Source organism: Geotrypetes seraphini, chromosome 2 (genome assembly GCF_902459505.1).
Source record: "Geotrypetes seraphini chromosome 2, aGeoSer1.1, whole genome shotgun sequence".
Taxonomy (NCBI): Eukaryota; Metazoa; Chordata; class Amphibia; order Gymnophiona; family Dermophiidae; genus Geotrypetes; species Geotrypetes seraphini.
In genome coordinates, this window is record NC_047085.1 from 194175318 (window position 1) to 194196118 (window position 20801).

Genomic DNA, 20801 nt, shown 5'->3' on the forward strand with positions numbered 1-20801 from the left:
CTCCTTCCTCAAGTCCCAAAGTGGCAGAAGCAAGCGGTGGTCCTGAGCCACACAGACCTGAAGCACAGCAATCAGCAAGAGGCAGCCTCAAAACTGGCTGCTCGCGGCCAGCCCTGGCAGGGCCTTTCCTCTGATATGTAGGAAGTGACACGACAGAGGAAAGGCCCTGCTGGGGCTGGCTGCGAGCAGCCTAGTTTGAGGTATGCTGCGCTTCAGGTATGGAAGAGAGGGATGGAGGGAATGAAGGAGTTTGCGGCTGAGGACCTACGCCTGCTTCTGCCATTAAGAGGCTTGAAGGAGGTAGGAGGGCTTTGTGGTTTAGGACTGTTGCCACGCTGGTGATTCGGGGTGGGAGGGAGAGAGGTTCATAGCTGCTTTGGTGCTTGGAGGCTTGAGGGAGGGAGGAGGGCTTTGCGGCTCAGGTTACGCATCTCGCATCGCACTACATATAAAATTTTATTGCTTACTTTTAAAATTAAACAAACACGCTCACCAGCTTTTCTCGATAAACTCATTATTCCTTACTCCTCACCACGGACCCTTAGATCAGCAGATCAGAACTTATTGACTGTCCCCCCAATCAAAGAACTTTACTACACCAGAAATACAAATTTTTCCATTACAGCCGCAGCTCTATGGAATGCCATGCCATCTCAATTTCGCCAAGATAATTCTCTCGATAAATTCAAAACTAAACTAAAAACTTTCTTATTCCAAGACGCATTTCATAGCGCTTGACAATACCCCTTTTCAACTGCAATTCAGCCCACAAAAATGAACAGCTTCAATGAAGCGACACCCTCTCCTGGTATATTTTCCCTTCCCCTCATACTTTCATTTACTTTTATTTGGTTTGTCGCTGAGACTGAATAATTTAAGTTTCAAGTTTATTAGGTATTTATATACTGCCTATCAAGATTATCTAAGCAGTTTTTACAATCAGGTACTCGAGTATTTTTCCCTGTCTGTCCTTGTGGGCTCACAATCTATCTAACGTACCTGGGGCTATGAGGAAAATAAAACTAGTTAATGGAAAAAATAAAAAAATTAAAAATAAACTTTCCTCCCCCTCCCTCCCCCAAGCTCATGTACGTCATCATCTTCATCTACTTCATGTTTTACCTTTTTTCTTTTACCCCATTTTCTTTTCATGTTTTTAGCTTTGTAAACCAATCAGATACACGATGACGGTTGGTATATTAAAATGTGAATAAACTTGGAAACTTGGACCGCTGCCATACTGGTGCTTTGGTTCGGGTGGACGGGGGTCTCGTAGCTGCTTCAGGGCTTGGGGGCTTAAGGGAGGGAGGATTTGCTGCTCAGGGCACTGCCGTGCTGGTGCTTCGGGTTGGGAGGGAGGTAGGGTTCACAGATCAGGACTGCCGCTACTTGTAGTTCTTCGGGGCTTGAGGGAGGGAGGGGGGTTTGTGGCTCAGGACCGCTGCTGCTGGTGCTTCAGAGGACATGTTTTTTTCCACCGGTGATTTTTATTGCCAGTTGTGTGAAAGTGCCGGGTAACAGACTCTACTGTATATGCATTTGTATGCTTAACTGCCATTAGTTATTGGTGCAAAACCCAGAAGTAAAATGTGCCACAGACATTGCATCATTGTAGGGAGTTTAATTTATGCTCAATATTATTGTAACCCCTTGATTGATGTGGTCTAGACAGCTATCTAGACTATGCCTGGGATAGTTGAACAAACAGGGTGCACATTGTTATCTACTGGTCGGGACCAGGGCGAGAATAGGATTTACCTATGAAGCCAAGCAAGCTCTGCGTCAGATTTCGCACAGTGATGTAGATCACGCCTGTCCCTTTCGCTGAAAACCAGAACCTTTACTGTCCTTTAATTTCAGGAGGGGCCAACTATAAATAATAGCTTTCTCTTCTCCTCCAATAAAAGCACAAAAATTTCAAACAGTTCCTCCTTATTCTCCTTGTTACTCAAACCAACTCACCAGATTGGTGAGGGCTTGGCCTACACAATTCACTTTGTAGTAAGATTAAGCAGATGTTAATTGTTATCAAGATTTAATTAGCTAGTAAATACAAGTTCCTGGGTATTTAGGTCAGTGTTTCTTAACTCTGTCCTGGAGTACCCCCTTGCCAGTCAGGTCATGGAGTACCCCCTTGTCAGTCAGGTCATGGAGCACCCCCTTGCCAGTCAGGTTTTCAGGATATCCACAATGAATAGATTTATATACACTGCCTCTATTATATGCAAATTTCTTTCATGCATATTCATTGTGGATATCCTGAAAACCTGACTGGCAAGGGGGGTCTCCAGGACCGAGTTGAGAACCACTGATCTAGGTGATAGACAGATTCCCTATACCTCCCCAGTAAAACAAGCCAGCAACTGGGTTTGGGATCTTTTTCTCATCCATTGGCTCTTAGATTCTTGCTTCTTTAGCAAGCACCTTTAGTGCCAACTCATGAGAGTATAGCGGGATGATTCTGCATTAGGCTGGACAGGAGAGATCTCCCTCTTGGCATGAGTCAAAGGCAGGAGATGGAACCCAAGACTAATATAGCGGGCAAATGGGGGGGCGTAGGGGGGAGTTCATTGCTACCACAAGACCCTTTCATCCAAATTATCATAAACTCTCTTATCTTTCCTTCAGTTTCCAGGGGCTTCTTCACTATTTCCTTAATTCTCCCCCTCTCTAGAAGCTTATAGTGAACATGTGATTTTCTGACAGCTGCCATGAAACAAGTTCCCAGAAAGGCCACCAAAGAAATTGGCTAATAGCTGTCTATCTATTCAAGCATAGAGGCCTAGAGATGAATGCAGGCAGCCTCTTCCTATTTACTGTCAGGGTTGCCTAGGCCAGAAATGGAAGCACTAACTTTTAATGAACTGATGAACTGTGCACGGTATAGAGCATTCAAGACAGCCAAACTGCTACTGAAATTCATGATGATATATTATCATTGCTAAGCAAACACACTTCACTCTACACAACCCCACACGAACAACCAGAAACAAAAACATCTTCGCCTATCCTAATATTACTGACTGCAAATATAAATCCTACCTTGACAGAACCTTCATGTTCCAAGCTAACCAACAATAATCCTGGCTGGGAAACTAAATAAAACCAGACAAACCTACCATGCATTCCGAAAATCTATCAAAACCACTCTGTTTGACAAATTCATCACCTAAACAGACCATTCCGCGCTCTCTACGCTTTTTCCCCCTTCAAACCCCTAAGCAATTCTTCAGGCAATTCCTACCCCCCCTTACTTTCCCTCCCCTACAACCCTTTTCTCCTGTAACTTTCCCCTCATGCATTTGTAATTCGCTGAATGTCCAGCCTTCCCTTGATGTGAACTGCCTAGAAGTCGACTGACTATGGCGGTATAGAAAACTAAAGTTATTATTATTAAATATTATCCCCTAGAAAAACAATTTTGTACTGATAAGAAAATGATGAATATATGAACTACAAAATTTTTCAATGCTTAGATAGTTTTCTTGTAAAACCTGCTGAATGATTACATGTGATTGACATCTTGCTGTGAAAATTATATTAATAAACAAAGGAAAATAGGTCACAGTTCATAGTTTGCTTTAGAACTAGTAAGTCAGGGTGGAAGAACATCATTCTGCTGCTTTTGATTTTATCCTTGGCAAACGGTTTACACACAGAATTTCTCAAGCACTGACTACAATCTTGCAAACTATTGACCTTGTTTTGTGTCAACAAGAGAGCTTTAGTTGGAATGCAGTCTGCGCAACACATATTTGTCATATGGAAACATTCAATAATGGAATGGCTGGTAACCATCTTGACTGGCAACTCCCCGCCTCCAGTTGGTTTACCTGGTCCAATACCCACTTTAATGATGTCTGCTCCAGAAAGAATAAGTTCCTCTACCATTTCTCCTGTCACCACATTACCTGCCTTGGACAGAAATAAAATCACAAAATCAGTTAAACTGAAGATTTGAAACCTGAGTTACAGCAGATAGTATCTATTGTTTGACTCAGAGATAATTGGTTTTTCCCTAGGTTTCATATACTGGAATAGACAATCAAACTAGACAAAAACTCTCCATCCTGAAGCTGGGTAACTTGGCAGCTTTGCAGTAATGGACTGAGAACAAGGGATTTATCAACATCCTTGTTTCGAATTTGAATCCTCAACTTTGGGACCCCTGAAGAAGACAGTTTGTCGAAACACGGACCGTGTTGGGGCTACTACTTTTTAAACAAATGTGGATTCTTTGATTGTGACAGACCATGATCGATTGACTAAAATCCTGCATCACGGACATTATCTCCATAGTGTTCTCCTTTGTTCTCTGCTTTTACTGTGGAATTGGTGGATTCTTCTTTGTTTACAGACAAAGAATTAGGTAGTTTGTGTGTGAACTAGAACCCTTCCCCCCCAGTTACCCACATACACAATAGAATTTACATTGCCCGATTATGAGTGAGACTTGGCATCTCTGAGGAGTAACAGTTCCAAGATAAAATAGGCTTTTTCCCTTGGAGGAGATTAATCTGTGTTCATAACAAAAAGGAGAGAGACTTTTCCCCCAGCCTAATGAGAAGGAATTTCATGCACAACCAGAGATGCTAAAAGAGAAAAGCGCATGAGAAAATTCTGCCAGGGTATAGAATGATTTTTCATCATATTTAAGATTTTTTTTCATTAGAGAAGAGTTGGTTAGGGGAGGAGAAGAGTTAGAGGAGAAAACTTAGAGAATAAACAAAAGATTAACAATATGTATACAAATTACGGAATTTAAAGAACAAAGCAGAGAAAGAGTAACTTATCGAGCACATCACATCTCTGAACCTATCATATCTCCAAAAGAAGATTGGGTCTAAATCAGTTGGTGGCAGTGAGCGTTTTGCTCACTGTTGACAAAGTTATTCCCAGATATTCAAAGCCAGGACCTCTGCGAGCTTCGGCTTCGAATATCTGGTTATTTTTAAGCTGGCTGACACATAGCTACTTAAGTCCATAGTCAGCACTTTAGCAATCATGGGCTAGCACAGTGGTCTCAAACTCAAACCCTTTGCAGGGCCACATTTTGGATTTGCAGGTACTTGGAGGGCCTCAGAAAAAAAAAATAGTTAATGTCTTATTAAAGAAATGACAATTTTGCATGAGGTAAAACTCTTTATAGTTTATAAATCTTTCCTTTTGGCTAAGTCTTAATAATAATATTGTAATTTATAGCTAAAGAGACATATGATCAAGAAACTGTTTTATTTTACTTTTGTGATTATAATAAACATACCGAGGGCCTCAAAATAGTACCTGGCAGGCCGCGAGTTTGAAACCACTGGGCTAGCACATAAAAATAGGACAGACTTGTGTAGTTTCATTTATGCGCTACCTCAGGTCAATTATGGGTTGTACATTGGCTCATAAGTGGTCCACTGCTGACTCTGCCCTTGGAACGTCCCCAACATAACTGGTTAAGTGCCAAAGAAAATTAGCGGCTAGCCCCGACCAAGCAATTTAACTGGTTAGTGGCCAGCTAAATCTCTTTGACTATTAACCCCATTGTGTTTAATCCCTATTCAAATTTGTGATAACAGGATTCTATCTATATATAAGATAGGGGAGGGGAGAATTTCAAAGCAAAGGACAAGAAAGAAAAAAAAGCTGAATGATGTAGCTACATCATGAGATCTCGAAACAGGTGACAGCAGTTTTCATGTTGTGACCAGGTAGCCTAGAGAAGTGAGCAGGAGCAAAGTGATTGGATAAGTACGAGGGAAGACCAGTCAAGAATACCTCATGTGATTAGCATTAGTGTTTTGAATGGAGTTCTAACAGTGACCAGGAGCTAATATTTCTTGCCAGCAAAGGAGTAATGCAATCAAATTTATTTATATGGTGCAAAAGTCTCACTGCTGTGTTTAATAAAGTATTCAATCTTTTCAAGGAGTGTTTGATTCCATTCAAGAAGACTGTGGTAACATGGGACAGTGGACTGTGGTGATGGTCCCTAATTGACTCCTTTGCAGCACAGGTGCAAGAAATTTGGGTTCTGAACACTTCACTTACACATATTAAATATTTATGCATATTTATCGATGATTTTGGTTTATTTCCCGTATTTTATATCATATGGCTCTTGTGGATTGTATATGGGATTTTCATAGTGTTTAAACTCCTACATATCTTGTGGCTATTTCTTGCTTCAACAAATCTGGTAACCCTATTTTCAGGATTCTAAAAAGTTGTAAATTACCTATCTCAAAGACAGAAAGATGGCTAAGAGTGTGTAGGATTACCAGAAGTCTGGGAAAACCCAGACAGACTTTCCAAAACCCAGCATTTGTCTGGGTTTTAGAAAGCCCTGGCAAGCTCCGGCCATGTATGGAGGGCCTCTGAGCATGAGCAAATGCACATCACACACATGCAGCCCTACCAGTGATCTTGAGTTTTGCTCCCGACACACTAGTCTTCACTTTTGCTCTCAACTGACATCTTTCCAGTAGGTCTACCATAGTGCATGCATGCACTGTGCCACATTCAAGTCAGACTCTTGAAAAAGGCACAGACGCCGAAACACTGTCAGTATCGAGTCTATCGAACCCCTGCGGCATATTCATCAATAAAGAGATTTTTTTGAATACACCCTTGGCTGATCTATTGACATCCTGCCTCATGACTCCCCTGTTGTGCGTCTTCATCTCGTCGTTGAGGCCTGTCCTTGGCTTCCAATTCAGTGTCATCACACACACATCCACGCATGCTCCAGGCCCTCCAGATGTGGCTGGAGTTTGTTGGGGAAGAGAAGAGGCTGTGTGGGTGTGGGGGTGGGGATGGGGCAGAATGGGGCAGAGCTGGAGGCAAAACAGGGAGGGGTCATGTGTCCGGGGTTCTGCGGAAAAAAATATGGTAACCCTAAGAGTGTGGATTTTATTTTAGAGTTTAGCCCACTACAGCTCTCTGTGCTCCTTCTTACTACTTGATGGCTGTGTTAGGCTCCAGCCAATGGGAAAGTTTCTAGTCACAGGAAGGAGAGGCTGTACTGCAAGGGTTGTGAGGGAGCAGATTTCTGTACAGGCTCTCTAGAGAGAATCAGTGGAACTAGTGAGTGGTCTGGGGATAGGGGTTGTTGAAAAGGCTTAGGATTGAAAAATGGGGGATGAAAGTGAACCATTTGCTGACAGCTGAGGATAAGAACCGGTAGTAAATGCCAGACCTGGTGGAAGGGGTCACTGCCTGAAGGAGCATATGAGCAAAAGGACAGCATTAGAAAAGAGAGCTAGAGAGTAGAGAATGACAGAGAAAAAATTTGTCCCCATCTCTTCCCCGTTCCCGTGAGCTCGGTCCCATCCCCATCCAATCCCCACAAGCTCAGTCCCCATCTCTGCCCCCATCCCCATAAACTTGGTCCCCGTCCCCACCATGTCCCCACAAACCATATGATCCCTTCCACACAAGCCTCGAATAGTTCATGCCCCCTCCCTTCCTTCTGTGTCCTGGTTCGTGCCCCTCTCCCTGACTTCCAGGCTTTGTCCAAAATTCATGCCCCTCCCATGTCCAAATGTGTTCCTTCCTCTCCTCCATTCTCCCTTTGACTTACGTTGATATTCCCTCTTTCCCTTACTTGCTCACTCCAGGGTCACACTCGCTCTCTTCAGGGCTTTCTAGCTGGGCTGTTTCTTTCTGCCTTCAGCCGCACTTGTTTGCAGGGACTCGGGCAGCGGCTCTTGCACACTGCATGTGGCTGACCTGCAAGCCCTCCCTCTGATGTCAGCTCTGACGTTGGATGGAAGGCTTACAGGTCAGCCGCTACCCACGTCCCTGCAAACAAGTGCGGCTGAAGGCAGGAAGGACTGTCGAGGTAACTGGGATACCGGCTGATATGGAAGGCTTCCCTCCGACGTCAGCTCTGACATCGGAGGGAAGCCTTCCGGGTCGACGTAGGCGATGCAGCTGGAGGGCATGGGATCCCCGGCGACAGCGGCGATTGAGGAGGAATGGGGGTGGGAGACCCATGCAGTGCGCTTGAGGGAGAGGGTGTGTAAGTGTGAAAGATATCAGATGATGGTCAGAGATGGGGAGCAATGAGATGGAGAAGTTAGAGAGGGAGAAGTTAGTAGGGATAGTAAAGCATAGCTGGAGGTCAAATGAGGAGGTTAATGCAAGAAACTTAGATGCATAAATGTCAGAGGGATCATCAGCGTGAATGTTGAAATCCCTGAAAAGGAGGGAGGAAGAAGATGAATCAAGGAAGACAGATAGCCAGGAGTCAAACTCGGTGAAAAAGGAGGAAAAAGACTTGTCAAGGGGATGGTAAATGATCACTATTCGGACAGGTAGAGGAGTGAACAGGTGAACGGAGTGGACGTCAAATGAAGAAAAACGGTGGGATAATAAGTAGGGATAATAAGATGCTTCTTCCTCTGTGAATGCCCCCCCCCCCCTTGCAAATAGCTGCTTTGTAAGTTAAGCAGAATGGCACTTAGGGCTAGATTCACTAACTTTACTAAAACGTTCCAATCAGTGGCCGATCCAATCCCGGGCGACCAATTCACAAAACACTCTAGTCACAAACACGCCCAGAAGCGATCCCACGGATCGCTGCAGAGTGATCCTGATGCATGTGCAGACCAACTTCTTTGCCTGTAGATGGTCTGCTTATGCGCTGGTTCTCCTAACTTCCCTCTCGCTCCCCAAGTGCATGTGCTAAAAACGCTAGTGCACCTTTGTAAAAGGAGCCCAAAGTATGATTAAATTTAAATACAATTTAAATTTAGCTTTAAATGTGCACTTCTAATTCAATTCTGATGCTCACTGAGTCCTGCCTGAAATATAAATATATGCCGATTGAATAGAAGCTGCTAGTTAAATGCATCCCAACTTTAACTGCCACCTCAACAGCCCAGAAGTAGAAGGGAAAGAAAGATAAGGGAAAGACAGATCCCTCTGTCTGGAAAGCTGAGCTTGGCTTCCATCCCGAAGCCTGACATTTGCAAGCAGGCTTTCAGTATGCAGAGCAGCAGAGAGGCAGTTCCTTTTTTATGACATTATATTATATGACACTATATTATTTGGTACAGCAATGAGAGCTCAGAGTCCGATTTCTGCAAATAATAGCAAGTTATTATTAATATTGACAGGGGTCGCCATGCAACAAATTACTCAAAACTGGAAAGATTATTCTAAATTAAATTATACATTTTGGTGGAACTCAGTTTGTCATATATATAAAATGGAAAAGGTGTTAGCGTTACAACAAGGGAATCTTCATAATTTTAAAAAAATTTGGGAACCATTGACTAATTATTCTAATGATCAGATATCTTAGCACATGGGTAGTAGATATGTGGGGGCGGGGTGGGAAATGTATATCATATGGAAATAGGAATATTGATAAAAAGGGGTTGTTGGGTTTTTTTTTTTTTTAATTATTCTGTATTACAAGATGATTTGTTTGTAAATACAAGTGATATATGACAACTGATTATAATATGTTTAATTCACTTGTTGTAAGAATTCAAAAATGAATAAATAAAAATTAAAAAAAAAAAAAGCTTTATTGTCGCAAGCCCATGGGTTTAACCCGTGGGTTACAGCGGTTTAAAACCACGGGCTTGCGACAATAAAGCTTTTTTTAAAAAAAGGAACTGTTAACTCGCTTTACTCCATCCTTCCTCACGCCGTGCTCTTTTAAAACTACGGGCTCCCGAGTATGGCTGAAGTCCCAAGAGGCAAGGCAGCAGTTGGAAAGGATGTCAGCAACTGGTCCCCAGCCCAGTCGGACAGCCCAGTCGGTGTTCCATATTTTGGTTAGTGAATCGCTGCCTTCCTACTTTGTATGCCGTTTCCTCTCATTTGCATGCACAGATTAGATCGGATCAGAGGATGATCGGCACACAGGTTAGTGAATCGGGCCGTGGGAAAATCAGGTCGGTACACGATCGGTGGGCATAGTGAATCTAGCCCTTAGTCAGAATATTTCCATTTATAGGTGTATATGCTATTATTCTGATGTTTTATGCATGTAAATGTGAGCTCCTAGTTTATAGCATTGCCCCTTTATAAGCAGATACAGAACACTTTGTGTGAACAGTGTCACTTACCATGATGGTGTGGTTCGGAAATTTGGCATGCACAGTTTTCACAAATTCCACAAACTGTTCGGAATATCCGTTGGCTACATCCAGGCAAATGTACTTGACTAGAGGGATGGCTTCTAGAATGCTGCTCAGTTTATCCAGGTCCGCCTTCCCACTGCCTGAGCTCGCTGCCATGTGCTGGAACATCAAATAGGGAGAGAATCAACAGAGCTTAGGACACAGGTAAAAAAGGAGACGATGATGGAGAAATACGTACTGTAGTTAATCTGAAAAGAAACTTACATGATCAGTTTTCAAAGGTAAATTCTGGAGGCTGAAACTGCCCTCCTCTTATACCTTATCTAGCTGCTGAGTTTTCCAAAGTGGATAGATTTGGCTGTGGGAAATTTGGAACATTCCCAGGCTATTTGGAAGGGGGAAGGGGAGCAGAGGAGCAAATTTTCAAAGGAATACAACCCACAATCTTTTTATTTGGAACTTATCTGGAAGGATTCACTTTGTAACAAAATTTTATTTTTTGTTCCTGGGTAATACTCATAAGTGTTCTTTCTTTACTGCCTATGCCATAAAAGTATAGAAAATGGCTATCCTTCCCCTCAAACTTTGATTTGTGACCAGGACATTGATATTTTGAAATGTACCTTTTTTGGCAAAACATTCCAGATTGATTCCAAGCTGAGTAAACTTAGGGGCCCTTTTACTAATGTGTGGTAGGGTACTGCTGTGTGGCAAACAATACTGCAGGCATGCCACACTTGCCACTGCTGTAAAAAAAAAGATTTACCACAATTGTGGGCAGAGATGGATGGAGGAAGGGGTGTGTTGTGGATGTATGTACCCACAATGCACTGACACACTGTGGTAAAGGCATGTGGTGTTTCTTACTTCCTGGTTAGTGCAGGAGCCTTCACTGCCTGAAAAAAGGCAGGCGGTAAGGGCTTTTCAGACACACTGTTACCACAGCGTGTGTGGGCAGAAACTTGCCTCTTGGCAGACACGCCTATGAGTTGTGCTTTTTCAACCCATGGTAATTTCTGAATTGCTGCGGTCCAAAAATGGTGATAGGCACCTGCTGCACCAATTTTGGCCAAAGGCCATAGTAAAAGGGCCCCTTAGAGTAACTTCAAGAACTTTCCGTCAATATAAATGATAGTACAATATAACTCTAGAGATCTTAAGCCCACCAGCTCAGTTCAGTTCCAACTGCCTAAGTGCTAAAATATCTGCAGTTTTAGATGGCATCCAGAGGCTGCAAATATCCAGCAGATGCATTTTGCTATATATGCAGCCAATTTATCAAGACAAGAGGAAAAAGTGCTCCATAGAAACATCTGCTAAGATGTGCAAAGCCTACAAGGCATATTACAGCATGCTAGTTGGGGATCAAGATAAACCTTGGGCACCTCATTTCACATGCGAGCACTGTCAAAAAAAATTCTGGAAAGAAAGGCAATTTTGTTTCCAAGTTTATTTCGTATTTTATATACCGGCAAAGGCATCTATGCAGTTTACATTTGATATAAAGGTGAAAATTGAATGAAAATTGAAAGTTACATTGTTAACAAAATAAAAGATAGATAAAGGGCTCCTTTTACAAAGGTGCGTTTGGGCCTTAACGCGCGGAATTACAAGCGCTAAAATGCCCCGCGCACTAGCTGCTACCGCCTCCTCTTGAGCAAGTGGTAGTTTTTCAGCTAGCGCACGCTATAGCGAACGCTAATCCAGTGCATGTGCTAAGAACGTTAGCGCACCTTTGTAAAAGGAGCCCAAAGTATGATTAAATTTAAATACAATTTAAATTTAGCTTTAAATGTGCACTTCTAATTCCATACTGATGCTCACTGAGTCCTGCCTGAAATATAAATATATGCCGATTGAATAGAAGCTGCTAGTTAAATGCATCTGAAAATAAAAAAGATTTGAAAAGTGATTTGAAACGTTCTAAATTGTTTCCAGACCTAATATGATCAGGGAGGGCATTCCAGAGTTGTGGGCCATTAACCCCAAAAATATGCTCTCTAGCAGAAGCGTACCTTATATACTCGAATATAAACCGGGATTTGGGGGCCAAAAAAGTGGCCCAAAAATGGGGGTCCTGGTTTATATTCGAGCCAACAATACACCTCCTCCCAGAATTATTGCAGGCCGCTGCCGTAAGGCTCTGCCCCCTGCCCCCCACCCTACCCTAGCCTCATACCTCATCGTGCCGATCCCCAGTGGAGGTGCAGCAGGCAGGAATGAACTTTCCAAGTTCCTGCTCTGCTGCTAACTGGCTGCCGCGAGTTCTTTCAGCCGCTGAGCTCACGAGCAGGAGCGTGATTTGGCGCTGCTGCTCGGTACTGAGAGGCATCCTTACTGGCTCGCAAGAATTAATGGGCAATAATTTCACAAATAATTCCACCGAGGATTGGCATGATGAGGTATGAGGCTAGGGCAGGGAGGGGGTAGAGCCTGGAATGAAGGGTGCTGGGTGCAGAGTCTGACAGGGGAGGGAATGAAGGGGGCTGGTGCAATGCCTGACAGGGGAGAGAGGGAAGGGTGTTGGGTGCAGTGCCTGGCAGGAAGGGAGCTGGGTGAGGTGCCTGACAGGGGGGGGGGAAGGGGGCTGGGTGCAGAGCTTGGCAGGGAGGGGGCTGTGGTATGTGTGTACCTATCAAGGCCCCCTGAGAACACACTGCATACACACTTTTACTACACAATGAACTAAGGAATGGATTTCTACCAAATACATTCTTTAAAATTTTATTTTTTTAAAGAAAAAACTCCTGTTCTTTCTGTGACTACCCTGCTTTTTTATTTTGTGATAAAATATTAAGTTGCAGGATATTCCATTTCTAGGGGATCTGAATGCCAACTAAAATTTCTGAAAGCAAATCAGCTATTTACATTGGCTGCAAATGCCTTTTTATGAAGCTCCTGACAGGGCAGGGCACTTGAATATTAAGCCTCCCGACTTATATTCGAGTCAACCATTTTTTTATTTTTTTTTCCTCCTTTTGGGAGGAAAAGGGGGCCTCGACTTATATTCGGATCGACTTCTATTCGAGTATATACAACATGTAGCATATCTTACAGATGGAACGGTAAGAACATTTTGTTGAAGAGAACGAAGTACATGAGAGGGTATATACAGTATTAGGTAATTATCGAGATGAGGCAGTGATTGTGCAGAACATGTCTTGAAGACCAAAAGCAAAAATGTATATGTTAATCTATGATTAACAGGTAACCAATGAGCAGATTTTAAATGTGGAGTGATGTGATCAAATTTCTTTTTCCCAGTTATTATTTTTATAGAAGTATTTTGAACTAGTTGTAAACAGCGAATGTCTTTACATCTGATGACATAATATAGAGAATTACAATAATCAAGTGTACTGATTACCATCTAGGATGGCAGAATTTTCTGCTATAAAATTTCTTAGAATGTTTAATTTAAAAAAAATATTTAAATTTTAAAATTTTCAATGTTATTTGAAAATATATCATATATGAAATATGTTGTGAGTATCTCATACATATTAGTCTATAGGTGAAATAAATGTATTGTTTTCATTACACAATTTCATTTTGGTCTTCTATAGGATGGTACCGAGGGGAAAAGAGCCATAAAGTTTGATATCCCAAGAATTTAGTGGGAACCTACTGACCACTCAAGCAATTGCTACTTCTACATGGTGGACCCTTCCAAATGTCAAACTGGTAAGCATGCATCTGCAATGACATATCTAGACATTCCTTCATCCATCGCCCTTGTGCCACATTGCCCTGAGCTCCCAATACCTACTCCCCCAGAGAGAGAGCAGCTGTCTTCAGAAGAGAACAGCAAGTCAGAGAGTGAGGGAGATATTGTAGATCCAGTTTACAATATCAGTGATGCAGCTGATGAGAGAAATCCATACTATCCAAGCCAAAAAGACCTCAATGACTTGATCAGAGATCTTATTCTCACCAAGTCCAATGCCAAAGTTTTGATGTCTATGCTCAAGCAGTGGAACTTGTTAGATAAAAGTGTGCAAGTCACAGATAATAGGAAGCATCACCAAGCTTTTTCAACCTTCTTCACCCATCAAGATGAACTCTGCTTCTGCCACAATGTGATCAGTCTGTTTGAGGCAATTGGAATAATCTGTATCCCGACACTGACAGCTCATCCAAGAGCATCAAAGCCATGCTGCTCCATAACGAGAACAAGAGCCTCTTCCACTGGCTCACTCAGTGCATCTCAAAGGAGGATTACAACAGCATCAAGACCTTACTAGGCACCATCTATAATAATAAAACGCTAAGCGCGCATGCACACTCTCACTGCATGCTTCCCTGATCCCTGTTCTGTCGCGCTGTGTCGGCAAGAGTGCGCATGTGCGCTGACTATGTCACCAGAACTCCAGGACACGCGGAGTGGCGGCTGCTGGGAGGAGGCCTGTCGGCGGAGGGCAGATGCCAAAAAGGGCAAAGAAGCCGGTGGGAGCGGCGAAGGCGCACAAGGCATCGGGCCCCAGCATCTCTGAGCTGATCGGCATGTCCTTGGCTGCCCTGAAGAAGGCTCTGGAAGCAGCCGAAGGTGAAGAAGAAGAGCCCTCCGAAAAGCAAGAAAGCGGCAGTGAAGAAAGCGAAAAAGGCGGCAGGGGCCAGAGTGAAAAAGAGTCCGAAGAGGGCCAAGAAGCCGTTGGCAACTGCCATCAAGAAAACAGCCAAGAGCCCCCAAAAGGCGAAAGCGATTATAGCCAAGAAAGTGGCGAAGAGCATGGCTAAAGCAAATTAAAAAAAAAAAAAAAGCTGACAACCTTTAAACTCTGCCCTTACCCTAGCACCGTTTCTACCATGGAGGTAAGGCTGCCTGGTTCTCTACCTTGGTGCCAGGGTGGTGAAGTAAGACCTTTTTAAAGCTGCAGGGGGGGGGAGAAATGCTGCTGCATAGGGGGCAGGGAGAAAGACAGATAGTGAGAGGGAGGGAGACAAAAAGAAAGACAGACAGACATATATTCTAGCAGGAGGGAGGTAAAACAAAGGGAGAAGGGCTGCTGCTGGATAAGGAGAGCAGTGAAGGGGTGGTGGTGGACACATGGGAGGTAAAAGGAAGGGAGAATGGACAGGTGGAGCAAGCAAGGGGGGATGGACAGCCAAGGAAAAAGAAAGACAGAAATACAGAAAGCGGCTAAGGAGAGAGAGAGAGAGAGAGAAAGAAATAAAGACAGACAGACACACATATATTCTAGCACCCATTAATGTAACGGGCTATAAGACTAGTGAATTATAATGAGTATGGGAGATTATCAGAGACTTCAAAATGGTGGCACTCCTAATGAGTCTCCAAGGCAGTTTTACCAAGTTTCCCTGCTACCTCTGCCTTTGGGACAGCAGGGACACAAAGGCACACTACCAAAGGTGAGACTAGCCACAATGGACAGAGTTCTTTGTGGGGAGAAACAACATCAAATGTGAACCACTGGTGGACCCCCGAAAGGTGCTGATGCCACCACTGCACAACAAATTTGGCCTAATGAAACAATTTGTCAGAGCTCTAGATAAGAAGTTGGCAGTTTTCAAGTACATTCAAGACATTTTCACTAATCTGTCTGAGGCAAAGTTCAAAGCTGGTGTCATTCTCAGATCTCAGAAAAAGAAGATCCTGGAGTTCAAGGAATTTCCCAAGAAGCTAACTAGGAAGGAGAAAGCAGCCTGGAACAGCTTTGTTTCAAGGTTCAGGGCTTCCTGGGTAATCACAAGGCCGACAACTACGTGGAATTAGTTGAGAATCTGATGAAGAATTACAGTAAAGTGGACTGTAGGATGTCTCTCAAAGTCCATGTCTTTGATGCTCATCTTGAGACATTCAAGGAGAACATGAGAGCATACTCAAAGGAACAAGGTGAGCCCTTCCACCAGGATATACTAAACTTCAAATGCTACTACCAAGGACAATATAATGAGAACATGATGGGAGACTATATCTGGGGGCTAATTCCTGAAAGTGACTTGCTTGATTTCTTTGAAGGTGTGAATAAACATGTGGATAAAGGGGAGCCAGTTGATGTAGTATATCTAGATTTTCAGAAAGCTTTTGACAAAGTTCCTCATGAGAGGCTCCTGAGAAAATTAGAGCCATGGGATAGGTGGCAAAGTTCAGTTGTGAATTAGGAATTGGTTATCAGATAGAAAACAGAGAGTAGTGTTAAATGGTCATTCTTCTCAATGGAAGAGAGTAAACAGTGGAGTGCCGGTGCTATTTAACTTATTTATAAATGATCTGGAAATTGGAACGATGAGTAAAGTGATTAGATGACTCTTCAAAGTTGTTAAAACTCATGCAGATTGTGAAAAATTAGAAGACTGGGCATCCAAGTGGCAGATGAAATTTAATGTGGACAAATGCAAAATATTGCACATTAGGAAGAATAACCCAAATCACAGTTACTGGATGCTAGGGTCCACCTTGGGGGTCAGTGCCCATGAAAAGGATCTGGGTGTCATTGTAGATAATACAATGCAACTTACATCCAATGTGTGGCGGCGGCCAAAAAAGCAAACAAGATGCTAAGAATTATTAAAAAAGGGATGGTTAACTAGACTAAGAATGTTATAATGCCTCTGTATTAGAGAATGACATGTGGACAAATATATCCCCATCCCATTCCTTTGAGTTTTGCGGTTGTCCCTGTCCCATTCATGTAAGCTCTGCGTTAACCGCACAAGTCTCGAACACTTATGATTTTAAAGTGTTTGAGATTTCTGCAGATAGGATGGAGCTTGCTCGAATGGGGCAGGGAAAGGAAAAACTCGCAGGAATAGGATAGGAAAATGAGTTTCCGAGAGTTTGGGGGAAAATTTGTCCCTATGTCATTCTCTACTCGGTATCGCTCCATGGTGTGACCTCACCTAGAGTATTGTGTTAAATTCTGGTCTCCTTATCTCAAGAAAGATATGGTGACAATAGAAAAGGTTCAAAGAAGAATGACCAAGATTATAAAAGGGATGGAACGCCTCTCGTATGAGGAAAGACTCTTCAGCTTGGAAAAGAGATGGCTGAGGAGACATATGATTGAAGTCTACAAAATCCTGTGGAGTATGCTGCTGTTTTTGGAGGCCTTGGAGCAGAGATATGTCGGGTCTCACTGAGGTGGGGGGGGTCACTGAATTGACGACTCTAATTTTTTGGGCGAATTGGGCAGCACTAGTGTCAGGGATGGTGTCGGGGAGTGTCAGCGACATTCGGGAGAGGCTTCAGGGGTCGATCTTAACTAGGGCTTATTTTTGGGGTAGGGCTTATATTAAGAGCAACTTTAAAAATCATGCTAGGGCTTATTTTCCGGATAGGTCTTATTTTCAGGGAAAACATGGTAGTAGTGCTATAGAAATAATAATTAATGGTAGTAGTAGTAGTAGTAGTAAGAGTCTAGCTTAAGTCTGACCTGTTTGGCATTGGCATGGTCCTTCAATTTCTTCACTACATATGAACGTGCAGGTGTTTTTTTCTTTTTCCCTTTTATTCAGAGCTTCAATGATGCTGTTACCATATAAAGGTCAGGGCCCATATCATTCCCTCTCCTAAAACATAAAAAAATGAAGGCAGATAAGAACCATATGGCCTCTCTAATCTGCCTATCTGAATGTTTTTACATCCTGCAGAGCCTACCTCCACTACTCATTCACACAGATGTTATCGGTTTTGTTGCTGATCTGGTGACCACCATATCTTCAGGTGAATGTTTATATGGGAAAAATACCTATTTTGCCTAGAAATGGGATAGAGGTGACGGAAATGTGTGAGGGGATTGCTGCAGGCTTAGAAAGAGCTGGCAGTGAACTACATGAGAGTTATATGATGATGGATACAATGCATAGCTGAGTTCAGTTTATTTGCTATACTGCAAATATTCACAAATAAAGTTAAATCTGAAAAGAAAAAAATGTTATACTAGAAAGTAATTCTATAAGAAATTAGAAGTATGTGCTCAGGCGGAGTTATGTTGTCAAACTTGGAACAAGGATATAACAAATGACGTGCTGTATTTTGCACAAGTTGAAGTCAGTGAATCTGATATTGAGGAAGGCCAATTAAATGAGAATTACAATAATCGAGCTTAGAGAAAACTAAAAAGTGTAAAAGAATCTGAAGAAACTTTCAGTTAAGGAGTGAAGGAATAGAATGTAGGAGGGAGGAAAGCACTCGTGGAGTGAGCAAATGAGTAATAGATAGCAGCACAACACGAAAAGTGTGTGTGTATATGGGTGGGTGGCCCAGCCAAGAAGAAAATGTGAACCCGTGAAAATTAAAAGTTATTCCACACTTTTCTACGACACTTCTTGTTTCATTTCATATTATTCTCAACCAGAGAAAGGTAGAAATGATTAATAGCAGTAGTAGTATAAGCGCGCATATTTTAATGAGTGCTAATCACTGTTCCCTCTAAGCTGAGGAGTCCTCCACCTACACTCCTGCCAGTGGGTAGTGCTGTTTCATTATCACATTTTTTTTTTGTTTTTAATGTTCATACTTATTTATTAAAAACTGAAACAAAACCTGTACAAAAAATATTCCATATCTTCTGGTCTTGGCATCTGTGCTGCTGAAGAAAAGATTATCGCCAGGGTCCTCCTCTTCCTCTGCCACAGCCTCTACCTCTTCCCTGACCTCTTCCTCTCCCTCTCCCTTCAACAGCTTCCCATGTCAACAACTAACTCTCCAATGCCAAGTTTCCAAGTTTATTCAGAATTTCATATACCGCTTAATCCTATTTCTAAGTGGTGTACAATAATAATAAAATTTGTACAACATTCAACAAACATAGAACAAGGTTAAAAAACATTACAGTATTTTCCTTATCATTAATTGGGGAAAATTTAGTAAAAACGAAGACTTACAATATAGACAGACAGAAAACAAGAGGAAAAAAGAGAAGAACTACAAAATGCAAAGAAAAGAAAACAAGTATGGGCAGTATGAAAGGGTGGGGTAAAACTGCAGATAAACTTGTAACTTAGCCCTTATAAGAGCCATTATAAATCATAAGCATCAATGAATAAAAATGTTTTTAGCTTTGCCTTGAAGTGACCTGGGGGAATGTTAGCCTTTGCAAGAAGCATCTTCCACTTGCGCCGGCTTCAGCTCCTTTCTGATGTCACTTCCTGGTTGTGAGATCAGGAAGTGATGTCAGAAGGGAGCCAGGCCAGCACGAGCGGAAGATACTACTTGTGCTGGTGAACATTTCAAGAGGTACACAAGGGGTGGGGGGGGCACTCAAGTGGCAGGCAAGAGTGTGGGGGGGCATGGCATGGCATTGACAGGTACCACTGCCCTGGCTGCCAACTTCCCTCGCTATGCCACCGCTGAGTAACTGCTAAAAATCTGCATTTAGCTAGCCTATGTGCATGTTTCTGAGCTCCTATTAAATCTTTGAAAATTTACCTCAATATTGTGGAAAAAAATAGGCTAAATAATAGGAACCTACCTCTAAGCATTCTGGGTAATTTGCTGCAAACATCTTCCACTCCTCCAAAGAATAATGCTTGTGAATGGCAGTAAACATTGTGTTCTAGGGAAGAAAAAACACACCAGAGCAGTACATTTCTGGTAACCACACTTCGGCAAATAAAGACCTGTGGTATTATCATTTTTGCTTTTATAGATTTTTTTTTAGCTGTAGTCTAAATGCAACCTTAAAAACATTATCAATTGAACTGTGAAAGAGGAGGAGGAGGAGAAAGGGCACAAAGCCTAGTCTTGCTGCTCAGCCACAGTGGGTGATCTGCCTGCACTGCCAATCAGTGAATACCGAGAATGGAGAAATATGATCTTGAGTTTACACCATGGAAGTAATGCAGTGTATGACTGCTGCTAAATTCAGCACAGACACTTAACGCTATCTGTGTCCACGGAGCAGACAAAAACCAGCACTCTGTTAAAAGAGCACAACTCTTTTCAGAAAAAAAAAAGTAATGAAAACTGGACCAGGGCCTGTAGGGGGAAAAGGGAGAGGAGCAGCTGAACCATTTGGCATGAGCGGCACACAGAAAAGATTTGCTTGTATTAATGCTTTCAGTGAATTAAAGGAGTCTAGGGCTTTCAATTGGCCTGGGTAAAAATTTGACAGAGATCATTATTTAACAAGTCTTCTGTTGTATTTTAAATGGCAAGAAAAGAATAGAACAGAACTTCTTCATAAGGAAAACACCAGCAACCAATAGCGGATAAGACATCAAGCAAAGTAGGTGTTGATATGGATAAACCAAACTTTATTGAATAATGGTGTTGCAACAACTTAAATGACTCGACATGCATCATGTTTCAGCCAACCGGCCTGCATCATGAGCAAAAAGTTTAAAAAAAAACCTAAACACAGCCAGAAGCTATAAAAACAAGCAGGTCCCGCAAACAAGCAAAAGGCTGCAGCAGACCTAAAAACATGATAAATACAACTGAATAGAAGCAAGAAATGATTGCTCATTTACACTTTATTCTATTTCACACACATGCAGTTTTATCCTCATTTCATTCACCATTCCCCATTCCCCCCCCCCTTATACGAAGCCTCATTAGGCTTTTTATCGCCGGCTGCAACCGCATTAGCTCTATCGCTTTCATAGATAGACTTTTAATACCATACGATCCCCCCCCCCACCCAAACTTTAAGGTCCGCCTCGCAACATACTCTCAACGTCCCTTCACTTCGAATTTTTGGCACCCGTCGAGCTACCATCTGTTCGGTCACGGAACTCTCTCCCACTTTA

The 20801-nt window shown here is 42.6% G+C and overlaps 1 protein-coding gene across 2 annotated transcripts in view; it reads right to left on the reverse strand.

The window, feature by feature from the left end:
* GMPR (guanosine monophosphate reductase) overlaps positions 1-20801 on the reverse strand; it is a 116940-nt gene that overhangs the window by 70397 nt on the left and 25742 nt on the right. For both annotated transcript variants that reach the window (XM_033934605.1, XM_033934606.1), the window contains exons 3-5: positions 19523-19606; positions 10074-10247; positions 3834-3915 (exon numbers count right to left, since the gene is read on the reverse strand). In XM_033934605.1, coding sequence (XP_033790496.1) covers positions 3834-3915; positions 10074-10247; positions 19523-19606 — 340 coding nt within the window. The remainder of the gene's footprint in view (positions 1-3833; positions 3916-10073; positions 10248-19522; positions 19607-20801) is intronic.